Source organism: Talpa occidentalis, unplaced genomic scaffold (assembly GCF_014898055.3).
Source record: "Talpa occidentalis isolate TD23 unplaced genomic scaffold, MPIMG_talOcc4v2.1 talOcc4.3, whole genome shotgun sequence".
NCBI classification, from domain to species: domain Eukaryota; kingdom Metazoa; phylum Chordata; class Mammalia; order Eulipotyphla; family Talpidae; genus Talpa; species Talpa occidentalis.
Window position 1 is genome coordinate 111,145,791 of NW_023603184.1, and position 16,070 is coordinate 111,161,860.

The 16,070-nt window shown below is 33.6% G+C and overlaps 1 protein-coding gene across 2 annotated transcripts in view; it reads right to left on the reverse strand.

The window, feature by feature from the left end:
* NCKAP1 (NCK associated protein 1) overlaps window positions 1–16,070 on the reverse strand; it is a 79,175-nt gene that overhangs the window by 55,237 nt on the left and 7,868 nt on the right. For both annotated transcript variants that reach the window (XM_037523669.1, XM_037523671.2), the window contains exon 2: window positions 9,845–9,955. In XM_037523669.1, the coding sequence (XP_037379566.1) occupies window positions 9,845–9,955 (111 nt within the window). The remainder of the gene's footprint in view (window positions 1–9,844; window positions 9,956–16,070) is intronic.

The window sequence follows — 16,070 nt, forward strand, 5'->3', positions numbered from 1 at the left end:
AGATATGATTCAAAGAGGCAAATCATATGAAAAGTGTCCTCTAGAGAAATGAAGAGTTACTATAATAATATGTTATATATTAGTCAACATTTAGTCAACAAATATCCCAACCTATTATACTGTCAGGCATTGTGGAGGAATCTAAGTACAAAACTATAAATAAAATTGATGAGTCTACCCTTAAATAAGCATATAGTCTAACGAGGAATGTATATGAAAAATACACAGGAAACTAACTTTTGTATGAAAAAGACCACAAGAAGAAAAGTCAATGCTGGGCCTCTTTGGTGGCACAGGGGTTAAAGTCTCAGTTGTTATGAAGCTATCACCAGCCACTTTAGCATGAGTTAAATCCCCAGCCAGGGAGCTAACCCACATGGCGCAGCAGATCTCTCCTATCTCACCCACTGCTCCCCTCATTAGAGTATTTCAGTCAATCCACCTGTTCTGTTCACCACTTTGTCTCTGGTGAATCTTCTCAACCCCACCCCGCCCCATCTCTGGCCTAAACCCCAGTTCTTATATGCATAAACAAATCTTTAAAAATAAAAGAGTATTTTTTAAAAAAGGTTAGTGCTTCTAAGGGTGGTGAGCAAGATACAGGACATTAAAGAAGGACCTAGCACCCTCTCATGGAACCCAGGGATTATGTTATATATTGATATTTATTATTTTTGTTACTTATTATTATTACATACTGACAAACCGGTAGCTCATATTAAGGTTTCTCAATTGGGATGATTACAGACACAAATGAAGTTTATGCTCAAGCTGTTCTGGCTTCTTTCTGAAATTTTTGGACATCTGTTATTCTTGGGAAATTTAGAGACATGGTGTACTTGTATCAGTCAATGGGGGAATAATTCCCACTTAATCCTTCTAATACCCTCTAATACCCTATCCTGATCAATTCTTTGAACGCTTATCCATTCACTTTACCACCTTTTTATTGTCACTCACTCTTTCATGCGCTATTTTCTTTTTAATCCATCTTATGACACAATGGCCTATCATTGTATTATTCCCATGTCCCTCTCTCCTCTACCACAGCTGCCTGATAAAACTCACTAGTTGATCTCAACCTGAATTCATGACCATTAACCATAACTGTGTAGCAATATGACTCCATTTTCACTGTCAATTCACTCTCGCACTCTTTTCAATAATAAGTATACTCCTTCTCTCTCTTAAAACACTTAATTCCTTTGCAGTTTGATCCTCAGCTTAATGCTAGTTTGAGCTCTAGACTTATATAAAAAACTGGCTATTCAATATCTCCACTCAGTTTTCTAGGTCTCTCAAACTTAACACATCTAATACTGATGTTATATACTATTACCTTTGTACCTCCACCCCAGTAAATATTGATAAATGTTCAAGCCAAAAACCCTGGACTCCCCCATATCCAACGCATCAGCAAATACTGTACACTCCGTCTTCAAAATGTATTAAGAATCTGAACATTTCATGGCTCAGTTTTCAAAATAATTCAGAATCTGAGTATTTCTCACCTCTATCATCTAGTACTCTCACCTCAATGACTGCAAATTCCCAACTAGTTTCTTTGTATTCACCTTAGCTCCCCTATATATAGGGGAGCTATATCTCAACTGAGTACCCACAGTGATCATATCACTTCATTCTTCTGCTACTCTCACTCAGTGCATCCTAATTCACTAATTACTTTAGTCCTTACCAATGCTTAGAAAGATATATGTGTGTGCGTGTACATCAATCCCTTACAATCATCCAATCTCATCTTCTATCACTATTCTCCCCACCCTTCTTTCCCTCATATTATTCCAGTCCACTCATAATGGCCTACCTCCAATTCTCTGAACATGCCAGGTACACTTCCATCTGAGCCTTTACAGCTTCTGCTCTATTAGCCAGAATGTTCCTCCCCAGTTCACCTTACTTCCTCATATCTTCAAATCTCTTCCCTAAACCCTCCTGCTTAGTTTGCCCTTCCCTGGTCACCTTTATGGAAATTAGCATCTCCCCACTATTACTCTTATTCATTTACCCAGCTTTGTTCTTTTTAGAACTCATCTTTACCTGGTATTATGTTTCTATTCTTTTTTGTCATCTCTTTCCAGCAGACTGCAGGCTCTACAAGATTAGTGATGTCATCTTTTTATTCACTGCTAAATCTCCTCTGCTAGAAAGGACTTGGCTTTCAATAAATAAATGAGTAATCAGACGGTACTGAGGGAACACTCACAGAAAGCATTTAACCTATCTTGAATGGATTACAGAAAGTTTCTCTGAAATGTTGGCATCTAAGGACAGAACTGAAAGGGGAACTAGAATTACCCTAGTGAAAGAGTACAGGAAGGAAAAATTGTTCCAGATAGTAAAAACAGCATAAACAAAGGCCCAGGAGCAAAGAGAAAGGCTATTTGAGTGATGAAGGTGGACTTAAACTCTCCCAAAATAAAATATCCCTTTTTTTAAAAAGGCAATTAAATACATCTCCCCATGTTCTACATTCTATTCTACATTAAACAGTGAGGAATAACACAATATATTATCCTACCTATCCTTGGCCCAAAACCACTGTTTTTTTTTTGTTTTTTTGTGGGACCCTCGCCAGTGGCCGGGGATCGAACTGGCACTGCAGAAGCTGCGGGCAGCCTAGCAACCCAGCGGTCAACGACTGCGCCACCAGGGGAGGCCCACCACTGGGGTCTTTTATTTTGGATTTGGGTAAGTAATTTTTGTGTTGACAAAAAACAAGACTAAACCTGTGTGAAAAGGAATGTTCAGTCTGACTGAACTGATGCCACCTTCTGCCTGAGATACCATTATACTGAACTTTCATCTTGGAAACACACACACACACACACACACACACATATTAACCACCTGGCAAGAAATGATTTATAGCTACACACGACCGTCTCCAACAGATAACTTTTTATCTGTTGGATAACTCTAAGCAGATAACTTTTTTTTCTTTTTCTTCCCTCCATAGTAACCAAGGACAGTTTGACTAAATGTTAATAAACTCTAAGGAATGTCATCTATGTTCTATCCTAGTTCCTGGTAAACAGCTTTATACTTTAAAACCCCCTTAAATCTTTAAACAGACCCCAGTAGGACACAATGTAGACTAATAGCTGAGTTTGTACTCCCTAATTTGCAAATCTAAAATGCCCCCCCAATAAGTGCCTTTTTACTTTTTAGCCTCATAGATTTCCTTCTCAGTGAATACTTGCCATAAAAAAAAAAAAAAAAAACCAGTAAGATACCATGGCTAAATATAGTCAAAGGATGCCTAGTTAAAAGTGGCTAATGATCCTTTAGGGAAATAAGAAAACAAAAATTAAAGCTCACCAGGTGATTAGGTACTAGTAACATCCTTTGCTATTTTAATGGACATCATAATCACCATTAATCCAAAGGGACTGGCTAACAACTGTTCGAAAGATAGCTGAAAAACTATCACTAGAGGCAAGATGTAACTTCAGAAAACTTGAAAAAAAATGGAAAAAAGAATTCAGGTACTAGGATTGCATCTTCTTGAGCGTTACACCATGAAACCCCGGTAAAATGCTCATTTGTAGGAAAACAGAAAGCATCATTGAGATGAGATTATGACTATAGGTTAGTATGACTAGAATATAGTGAACAAGGTTCATAAATTTATGTGATTTTTAAAACGGATGTGTTCTGGGATCATAAGACCCACCCTTATGAAAATTTGACAAAAGTTGAAAAGTACATTCACACAAAAATCTGTACACAATTTCAGGGGATTCCCAAATTCCATGAAAATTCAGTGTAAAACTTCAGGTGAAAACCATTATATTGGAAATGATAAAGAGAAACATGTTCCAGAATGAAAACCATGCAGCAGGCTTTTGCAAAAAGTCCAGTGGAGGCTTAGAAGACAGAAGGGTTACGGGAGAGTGGGCTCCAGAAAAAAAGGCAATATGATTCTAGGTTGGATAAATTTAAGAATATTCTAAAGGGACATAGCTGTAATTCCATAGTTATGCTATACCTATAAAATAAATTTAACTGTAAAATAATTCTAGAAGAATCTATTTCACTTTGATGCTAAATCCACCATCCTTCTTATAAGTCCAAAGTGTGACAATGGAGAGAAGCAATGCAAATCAAATACTCAGGTCTTTACTAATAGTTTTTGAGTCAGTATATAACTCAATCTCAGAATATCATAATTACAAAACCAAAAGGAAGTAATAACTGACAACATGAAAGTATTAAGTGACCAAAGGTAAGGATATAAAAACAGAGAATTACACTATTTACAACTTAAAAAGGAAGTAACCAATGATCAGAAATATTAACAAAAAAGTATCAAACATCAGGAAGAGAGGGAAGGTAATTAAGGGGCAGGGAATTTAATGAACTCAACCCTTATCTTTGTAGCACAGAATTAAGACATTGTCTTAAGTTAGTAAATGAACAGTTTGAAAGAATAAGCTTATTCCTTATACTTCTGGTGGTAATCTCTAGAAGTATTAAAAACAGGTATTCTGGAACTTTGAGGAATAAAAAGAGGGTGGGAAAGAATGGAGCAGGAGATTCACTAGCATTTCTTCCTAAATTTTTCTGGATTCTGAAATTCATTGCCATTAATGCTATTTTGCTAAAAATTAAATTCAAATTTAAAAATTAAATTCAAAACAGTTTAGATAGGTCATTAGTGCTGATGTAATCCCCTGCTAGTGTCTGACCTATTTCAAATACTTTTCAAACATATAAAAAGCAAGGATTACTTGTATCCGCTAATGGAAGCTTTGAGGAAAGAGAAAGCAAAGGGGTGACAATAAGAGGAGAAACTAGGAAGTATGAAAATAAATGTTTGATTTATCATAGCATCTGCCCAAAGGCAACAAAGACCTGAAGGGGATAATCCAAAAGATAGAGTATGAAAACTGCAAGCCCTAAAATAACCAACTTGACATTATATATAAGTCAAAGGAAATTCCAATGGTTCTAGTATAGAAAACTAAGTGGATGATGATGACACAAGGCAGAGAATACAGAAGAAAAACAATGACCATAACCATTTGTATAACAATGGATACAAATTTGCTATATAGCTTGAGGAGTTACCCAAAAGGTGGCTGGAATTCAGAAAAGAACAGAGAAGACAGAAGATGGTATATTACTTAAAGTCAGGGAAGTAAACGTTTTTATATGTATATACCACATGGGGGCAGGAGACGGTAATTTAAAAATACCCACATTTAAAGGGTCTATCGATAGAAGAAAAGCCAGTGATGTACACCAAAAAGCAATACAGAGAGGTAGTACAAAAGAGTTTCCATTTTTTTCAAGAACTATTTGTCAGACTGGACCAAGTGCTACAGGAGATACATAAACTCCTTCCTGAGATTGGTATCATTAACATTTTAGACACATGAACAAAGATGTTAAATGATTTGCCCAAAATCATTAAGCTAAAAAGTACAAAAGCTTGAACTCAAATTCTGGTTTACTGACTCCAAAATCTATTCTCTCTACCAGTATACTACCATCATAACGGAACATGACGCTATAAGGAATGTTCTCTCTAAGAAGAGACTGACTAGAAATGAGGCAGTAAGTATCCTTACACTTTCTTCTAACTGCAACATAAACTATAGTGTAGGTGTCAAGGGCCTCCCTAAGTCTATACTCACTGATCTAATACCAAGCACATTTTATGTTTTTAAGAAACTAGGACTCTTAAAATTTTTTCAAGTTACTTTCCGTAATATTAATGAGATGTAGTTGTCTCTACTAAACAGCTATTTTTTAATCTAATAATAAAAATTTTTAAATGTTGATAAATTTGAGTCCTAACAAAAATCTAAGATAATATTTGAATGAAAGCTTACTAAGTTAGAGTATTATCAATTACATTTATTTATTCATCAACCATTTGTTTATTCTCTCTCCTGTCAGGCAGTAGGCAGGTAAATGTTCAAAATGCTAATGTCTACTGCCATGACAATTATGACACTTTCAGAGTTGCTTTATTTTATCTTTCCTTGAATGACCTTATAAGGTACTTGAATAAAAAATACAATTTATTACAAAGTATCTTGTGGAACTGTTTTAAAAGAAATACTAGTATCCATAATATAAAATACTCTTCTTAGTTTAAAAACTGAATTTTCAAATTATTTCAATAATGGCCACGTCTCAGTCCAGAATACCTTGTCACTCTGTGGCACTCTATCCACTAACAATGTCCTCATCCTTAAGCAGTTTAAGATCAAATTCAACATATTTGATAGTAACATATTTCCCAACTAATTTGGGACTCAAATGCAAATTTTATGCTAACGAACACAAAAATTAGACAAATTCCACAATGACATTTGTGCCAAACATATTTACTGTTTTTAAAATAACATAAAAGTAATTTTTAGATGTATATACAACATAGGAAAGTGGGAAATAATTAAGTTTATTATTAAATTGAAAATAAAATTTTTACCATGCACTTGAGCATTTGTTAAAATACCTTTTAGATTTTCTTGGACAAAACACTTTTTACCTACTACTAAAATAAGACTTTTCTACTCTTTTCTTCACCCAGGTAAATAACAGACTTTCCTCTACATTCTCATATGAAACCTATGGGGGAAAAGTCAATAAATTCACTTGACAGCTACATTTTCAAAATGATGAAAGATACCATGTTGTAGATAAGTTAGACAATCTCACAGCTCAGAAATGTTTTCCTTAATCTGAAATTAAATAATAAATCCATTAAATCTATTAAAATATACAGCCTGGTGCATATTAGGCACTAAATAAGTGGCTGCTATAATTTTAAAACTGGTATGGCTTTTATTTGAATTTTACTTCACGAGCCATCTTTGAAGCATATGGGACATTTAACTGAACATCATTACCCAGGGTGAAAAAATCCATTCCTTGGCCCAGACTTTCTGTAAATCCCAAATTGAAGGGTACACAAGTTCATAATTGGCTATAAAGAGGCCTGGGCAAGACAGTAGAAATGACTCAACAGAGTACAATACCATCACAGCTGAAGTCATGTTAGGCAACAATCCTGCTGCTAGCAGTTTCCGCCTTTGTTGTATATGTGCACACGGCTTCTAACAGTATTTTAAACTAAGGGAGTTGAAGCAGTTACTAAAGAAACAATCAAGAATCAACAAATTTTGGGTTACAAAATAAGACTAGTCTTTTAAAATAAGGATCTACTTTAGAAAGTTAAAAAAAAACTTTGCTGAATTTTTCACAGAAACTGTTTCTTTTTGTAACAGTCTTCTGAAATTGGGGACAAGAGGTACTTGCAAAACATGAATCAAAACAAAAAAATAGTGCTAAGCAGTAATTCTGGCTAGTACTAACCAGCAATTCTGTGTGATCCCTGAGATAAAGTAAGCATGTTATGGGGCACCAACTTATACAAGCACCCAAAGATCACGAATAACTGTAAAATAAAACATTATAACACCAATACTATTTCTACAGGATGATGCTAGTCAGAAATATGCAAACTCCTATCAATTCCAGATGCTGTTATCATTCCCAATCCTTAAATCTCCATTAATATTTCTATGGAATTTTTAAAAAATAATTAAACTGAACTCATCTCTTATTTAGCCTGTTACCACAGATGACTAGAAACTTCTCAAAGGATTTTAGCAGGACCAGATCAAAACTGTTATCACAAAACTTCAGAAACACTAAGAGTACTTCACAACAGGTAAAACGTAACAGAATAGCATTACACAGAATAGTTGTAAAGGCCATCAGACTTTGCAAACAAAATAATCTCAGTAAATTCTACAAGTAGGCACAATATCCATCAACATTGTTCAACTGATTTTAAAGATTAAACAGAGTTACCACATGATCCAGCAATTCCACTCTAGGTATATACATTCAAGGGAAATGAAAACATATGTTCACACAAAAACTTAACAAGCAAATTTTCAAAGCATTCTTTAAAATAGCCAAAAATGCTGAAATAACACAAACATTTATCAAGTGATGAATGGCTAAACATTACAGGGCATATCCATACAACAGAATATTATTTGGCAATGAAAAGAAATACTGATAAACTTGGATAAACCTTGAAAACATACATATATATGTGTATATAAGTATGTATTTTTTTATATTTAAAGAGCAGGTTTATTGGAGAAAGGGAAAGGGACAGATTTTGCTAAGAGAGGCCTGCATGGTTGCAGGCGGGTGTCCTTGATAGGTCACAGGCAGGCAGGAAGGCTGCTGCCCTGCAGAGGGATAGAGTTGGTGAAAAGAGGCACCTGCAGAGTCACAGGTGGGTAGTGGGAGTGCTGCCAAAAACTGATATTAAAAGAAAGAAGTCAATCACAAAAGACCACATTATATTAATTCAATTAATATGAAATTTCCAACACAGGCAAACAGACACAAAGTAGATTAGTGTTTGCCTAGGGCTAGCAGGTTGGCAGCAGTGACTAATTTTACTGTTATGAAAACAGTGACTATGTATTTAATTAGATCTTGCTATTTTCTAAAAAGACACCTCATATTCAAGAACTCTGCATAATCTCATAAGGAAATTTATACACAGACACATAAATTAAACTTAAAAGATCCTCTGAGAAGTTCACAACACAGATTTTATGAGCCCAGAGAAAGATATCTGTATATGAAATTAAATATGCAACAAATTTTCGTTATGAAGTCTCTCTCATTCAGAATGCATACATAATCTCTCTGATGAGTTAGCTAATCACTGAAAAATAAAAAAATAAAAAAACAAGAATTCTCCATACAAGTAGTGATATTCTTAAGAAGTGTGCTTTGAATCACCCATTTGTAAGCAGGTACTAATTGTGATATCTTAATATACCAATTATAAAACACATTCTTTGATGAAACAAAGAAAGTCTACTATTAACAACCTATATTCACAAAAATATATACAGTTTTTAAAAAAACACACTATCAGATATATATTTATTAATTCTGATTTGTATCTTCCTTTACATTAAAAGATTTCTAAGTAAAAGTAGTCTCAACGGGCTAAATACAAATCTTCAATGAACATACATGATTTAGAAACCAAAAGATGACAAAATATTCTTAAACAGATTCTTAAAGTAGGGTAATCACATCAAAGAGGAAATTTCTAGACTAAACTTATAAAGGAAAAAAAGACAGTAAGGATTATAGTATGAGACTTTCAAAGAAAAAAAGTAAAAATAAAAGGAGAAAACATGCAGAAAGATTCCAAAGTAACAAAAATGCATATGGTGAAAAATAACTAATTTTTAAAATTATTCATAGAAGCTATAAACAACTACCAAAAGATACATCAAAACATATCAAAATGATCCTGAATATGACTTATAGCTCAACATACTAAGAAAAACTATCCCATCTGAGAAAATGTGGAATAATAAAGATTCTCACACTACCAGTTATATTATTTAACTTTCAGACCAATTTTCTGAATTAGGAAAACCCTAGAAAAACGTATTTTAAAAGTAAACATATACAACTTCCCAGCTAGTCAAGCAATATTTGGCATATACACCTACCATATATACTATATATACAGTACAGCAGTACCTTACTCTCTGTTGTAACTTGAAAGGGAAAAAGTGCATTAAAATAAAGATCTTGTGTTTTCTATAATAAAACAGCAATATTGATAAGAGTCATTTTTTCCAGTTTTGGACATAAGAATATTATCTCTAAAAGCCCTTAATAATTATGTGTAAGTTGTATATCAAAATGTGAAGAATTAAATAAATAAAAGTTACTTTAATTTTTATACTAACCATTACTTTCCCTAAAATCAATGTAATGGCTAAAATCAAGTTAAAAAAATTAGATGACTTACATTGTTGTTGCGGGTTTCTACAGCAGGGAACTTTCTGACTATGAATTTTACAGCAGATTCCAGATTTTTGTCAATAAGGTAGGATGGTTTTGCCTTGGGATCGCCACATGCCTATAAAAACAACAGTAATAAAAAAAGTGAAATGCATCCTTCTTCTAAAACCAAAGAATAGTAGCAAATCTGCAATCAGAAATTAGAGAGATTTATTGGTTTTGGTGAGCAGGTGATAAAATGAATAGGCAAAGTGCAGGGATTGTCACAGCTGAAATATGCAATGGGAGACAGTACAGAGATGTTCTTCTACTGAAAAAAAAAATGCATGGAAAGTTTCAAAGCAGTTAGCGCAGAACAGCAGTGAAGGAAAAAGCTCAAACCTAAAAAAAAAAGAAAAAGAAAAAGAAAAAAAATTTTTGGTTTGAGGTAGGGCTGTATTCACCTGAAGCTAATAAAATATAACAAAATTAAATATCCAGTAGGGTCCTGGAAATGTTTTTTTCTAAGTGTTAAAAAATAAAAGCTTATGTTTATGTTTTTTCCAAAATGTCCTTTTACTTTAAACGTTTTAATACAAGAGCCCTAGTTCAAAAGAACTGGAAGCTGTTTTTAGGCTACTAGTGTGTTTGTTGCCTGTTCCTCTGAGCATCTGAGTTACAACAATGTTTTCCATCATACCAGCAGCACTTCAACAATGAATCTACATCTGTTCCATATCTCATAAGCACAGAACAAATGGAAGTGTTTACATTTTGACCACTTCAGCAGTACAGCATTCTCTGTAGTAAATTGTAAAGCATTATACAAATGTAAGAAATTATTAGAAAGAACTTTTATCTGAACTATTGGCAATACAGAATATAATCTTGAAAACTGTTTCATTAACAGATTGTTAAATGAGATGCTATTTCTTAGGAAATTACTAAAAAATCCAACACTCCTATTTAACTTAGTTTTATTAGATTTTTAAGAGGATGTGTTCTTTAAGGTTACCTCTACTATGTGTCAGGAAATACAGAACTGCATTTCAATGTTTTTTTTTTTCATTGTTTACTATGGCTATGTTGTGGATTGCAAAGAAAGAAGTTATGAAACATGAAACTGATCTGAAAGCGGGCAAGCGGGCAGAGGGAAGGTGAAAAGCTTTGCAAACCTTCCAAACTTGTCCTTGCTGGGGAAGCATTGTAATAAAAAGAGAGAAAATTACGTGTAAACAATGATTGTCAAACTATGACATACTTTTCAGTAGAGAACTTATGCACTGCAAACTATGAATAACAAAACAAGATTAGAACTATATGGTGCTACAATTTTAAAGGTATTCTAAGTAGTGACTTTTAGAATACAATAGGTTATATTATAGAGTTTATACTATTCATATATATTTAAATACTACTGTGTAAGTGGACAACCATGTCAGTTTCTTGGTGTTCTTTCTAAATCAACTTACAGTAATAGTAGAAGGAATAAAGACTACATGCAACTATAAAAACAGGAGCAAAACCATCAGTGAAATTTTACATACCTTAAAAAGAAACGGTAGCCAAGAATAAAAATAAGTAGTTATTGGATGACTTTCACACTTCAACTCAAATGGAAACTATTTTTTTAACTATCACCTAACTTCTTTCCAAGTCAAAGTACAAAAATCAAACATTCCTACAGTTTCCAAATGGAAATAGGAATGCAGTTAAGAAATTTTTTAATTCCCAAGCATAATTTTATAAAACCAAATTCGGTTTAAGAAATTTAGAACTGCATAATTTTTAACTAGATTGATACAGGCTACTATGCAAATTTCAACACTGAAATTAAAATTAGTTAAAATTAATATTAAAATACATCTTTTCCTCAAAGTAAACTATCATTTGTTTAGATTACCTCAAATTAATGTTCCAATTAATCTGCTTTACCAAAATGTTATAAAAATAGCTAAGATTCACAAAACCAAGAATTTGTCCAAATAGAAAGCTACAGATTAGCATTTCCTTGATATAATACAAATCAAGTTTCATAAATATACTCAAAGTAGTAGAGTCCTAAAGTGATCCCAAATTATGTTCCATTTTTAAGTACGCATTAGCTTTTAAATACTAATTATTTAAGTTAGTTATCCATTCTAACAATATTCATAACTAAAGATATCTCTATACATACACTTTTCCTTCCTACGTCTAAAACAAAAATTAAAAAAAAGGAATTTCATTTCAATAGAAAAATCAATGGTTGTAGAATCTCCTCTCCTTGGAACTGATTTACTTTTTCCCAGACTGCTCAGTGAACCACATCTAACATATCACATAGGGAAACAGCTTATCAAAAACGTTATGAACGTAGTAGACTCTCGGAGTAAGACTAACTAGGTCTCAGTCTTCACCACTTACTAGGCTCTTGAATATATTATGTAACATCTCTTAGTCTCAGCTTCTTCATATGTATGTGGGGAAAGTAGTACTTACCTCATAGGGTCATTATGAGGATTAAAAGAGAAATAAATAAACCATATACAATGTATTGCAAAAGGCAGGGAACATCAGTACTCTAAAAATGTTAGCTGTTGTTACTAATAGCTATAGTAATTATAATTACTCAAGTCAATGTCTCATTTCAATAGCAATCACAGAAGCAAGTCTTTACCATAGTAGATAGAACTAGCAATAACAAGTCTCACTCCAATCACACATTTTCTTCATTCACCCTGTCTAAATATACCAAATTGGTTGTACTAGTAGTTAAAACATGAGTTTTTAAAAAGGCTATACATGTTCAAATACCAATAGAGACACAACTTGAGTGAAACTACAACTGAGTGTAAACTACAACTTGAGTGAAAATCATATCTAGGTAAATACATCCTGGCAAAGAGCCATACTCAATAATTAAGAAGGATTTCCTACTAAAGAGGCATAGCAAAATTCTAATTAATCAGATGTCTCAGTTTAAACAAGATTAATTTTCTTTCCCATCATAACTCAAAGTATTTCATTTTGAGGACATCACAGAAAATGAAATCATAAGATATTTTAAGAACACAGCTGGTATACCTAAAACCCTAGCTTATCCCACTACAGTTTCAATATTACACAAATTAATCTTTCACTCAAAAAATACTCTTCTTTGAAGTACCACATTTAAGAAAATAATACATACTACTACACTTATCAATACATTTTAGACCAATACATTTCAGACACTTACCAAAAACTGATTTAAAAGTTCAACAAATTACCAATATCAATTAGAAAATACTTAAGTACTTCCATACTACCATCCCTCCTTTGACAAAATAAAAGATGAGTTAAGGAGAAAACTATAAAATCCCTGAATCTTATAAATCTACCAAAAATAATTTCTATCATATAATTGACCAAAAGCACTATTTTACCACACACAAAAAAAGCTGAAGTTGAATCACATTATTTTTTAAAAAGCAGTTACCCCAAAAGCCTTGTTTTATCTCGACTCAGCATGCTTTCATAATGCACAAAACACTGTAATTTTAAATACCAAAAGATCTTATATTTTCCATAAATTTCTAATCATCTTTAAATTCAACAAAGTTCAGACTATTTGATGTAGCAACTAAAGTTACAGTAGTGTTAAAATAATTAAATTTAACAATTCAGAATTCTGTCTTTGAGTCAAGATCACAGCCCATATGACTGTTTTGGGTAAGTTGCTTAACCTCTAGACCTCAATTCTCTACTAAGTAACTGAGAAAGCTACTATTACCACTCCCTAGGGTAGCTGTTCAATTTTATCAATTAATAGCTTATTCACAGAGCCTAGCCCAATGTATTTAATAAATAATTTCTGAATAATTAACTAATTTTTTAAAAAGATTTTTATTTATCTATTTATACAAGAACCAGGGTACAGGACAGATGCGCGGGAGGGTGAGAGGATTCACCAGAGACAGAGCCGGGAACAGAACAGGCAGACTGAGGAAATACACTGCTGAGGGGAGCAGCAGGCGAGACAGGAGAGTTCCACCACACCATGTGGGACCCTTGCTGGCCAGCTGGGATCCAACCAGCACTGCAGGGGCTGTGGACAGCCTTCACCTGCGCCACCAGGGGAGGCCCCAATTAGCTAATTTTTTTTAAAATAAAACTTTTCAAAACACATGGATATCTACTGAGTTTTCCCAATTATCAAAATAATATTTTCCATTTAACCAATTTGGGGCCAGTATTAACTGCCAATTCAGTATCTCTAACTTCATTTTTTCGCAAGATACAAATATAATTTTATGAAAAATGTTTTCAAAATTCACAGAATATTCGATTTAGGTCACAAAATAAAGGTTTCTGACTAGATACCTTAAAACAAGACTTTATGATTTTATTTTTTTTTAAGATTTTTTTTATTTATTTACACAAGCACTGGGTACAATCAGAAGCACGGGAGGGTGAGAGAATTCACCAGAGCCAGAGCGGGGAGCAGAGCAGGCAGAAGGACAGAAGTACACTGCTTAGGGGAGCAGCGGGCAGCAGGAGAGGTCTGCGTGCCATGTGGAACCCTCCTCCAGAGGCCGGGGAGCAGCCGGGGATTGAACCGGCGCTGCAGAGGCTGCGGGCAGCTTCGCAAGCCAGCGCTCAACCGCTGCGCCACCGGGGAGGCCCAACACTTTATGATTTTAAAGTATAACTTTAAAACAAATATTTCTGTCAAACTGCCACCAAGACCCTTTCACAAGTTCCTTCCTCAAACTATCACAACATAGATTACACAAAACAGCCTAAATTTACATGGTTAATGTTACAAATTTTTTCAAAAACTTACCAGGATAACAAAAATAAAATATATAGTCATCTATTCATAAAAGATTAAGCAACTATCAAGAAAAAAGAGACTAAGATACATGAGTGGGAAGCAAAAAGAACATTTACTGGACATTTACCTGTTGTGTGCACAATATCTGTGCTTTAGAAATAATCGAAACCATCACTCAACAGAAGAGAAATTAAATGTCTTGCTCAAGATTTTACAACTATTAACTGTAAGTAGTACCCAAAGATTCTGAAGCATTAAAAATGCTTATCAAAAAGAATATGCGCTGAAACAAAAATGTATAAAAACATGCTCCATTCTTTCAAAACCTCAGCTGCTTAAAACTGGGGTAATTAATATCAAGGGAAAATATGATTTGTTTGATAAGTTTTATTTCTTAAATCCTAATCTAACTCGGCAATAAAACACATTACTTCCTCAAAATACAATATAAGGAATTTTTTGTTATGTAATCAGCTGGAAAAAATGAACAAAATCCAGATATCAGAGCAAGACTGTGAATTGTGAGAGCACAAGAAAAAAACCAGTCCCATCTGAAACATGCCAGGGAAGAGAAAAATACAAAAAGTACAAAAATAATACAATATGAACGACCCATATTTTCTAGAAAGAGGAAATTAAGTTTTACTCAATAAACAAGAAGTACCACAGTTTATAAAGCAGATTTTGCAAAACTGAGGGAATAAAGGGGCCAACATCCTCCCTAAAGTCTTCAAAAACTGAAATTAATGCCTATAGGAAAAATGAACATCACCTAAGATCATGGACTATAAAAGTAACCTACCTAGCATTCTTATATTTTCTAACTTTTAAAATAATGAAAGCTTTTCATTATTTTCAGTAAAATAATAGTGCAAAAGTATTAATACTGAATAGTCTATTAAGAGCAAAAAAGTTTTAAAATTTAGTACTAGTGGTTAATTTTCCATTTTTTCCCTCATGTATATTACCTATATTTTGATAATCAACCTGCTTTGAAATAGCAGATTAAAGCACTCTTGCACTTGGGTGGGTGAAAATAAAAATGAAGGGACTTCCTGGTGGCCTGGGAGTTAAATCTCAGCACTATCATGCTATTGCCTAAGTTTGATTCACAGCCAGAGAGCTGACCCATATATGGTGCAGCAGACCTCTTCCTGGCTAGCCTGCTGTCCCCTTAGCAGTGTACTTCTGTAAATCTGCCTGTTCTACTCCCCACTTTGTCTCTGGTAAGTCTTCTCACCGTCTATACCCCAGCTCTTCTATGCAAAAAAAAAGAGAAAGAAAGAAATTAACCTACTGCTACACTTTGGATTAAGAGGTATGATAGGAAAATACATCCAAATTACTGAAGATGCTTTAAAATTAATGTAGTTTTATCGATAATTAGAACCAATAGCAGATTTAAAGATACATAAACTATGGATGCTGTTTTCCAAGCACAAGTTCTGGGAAAATC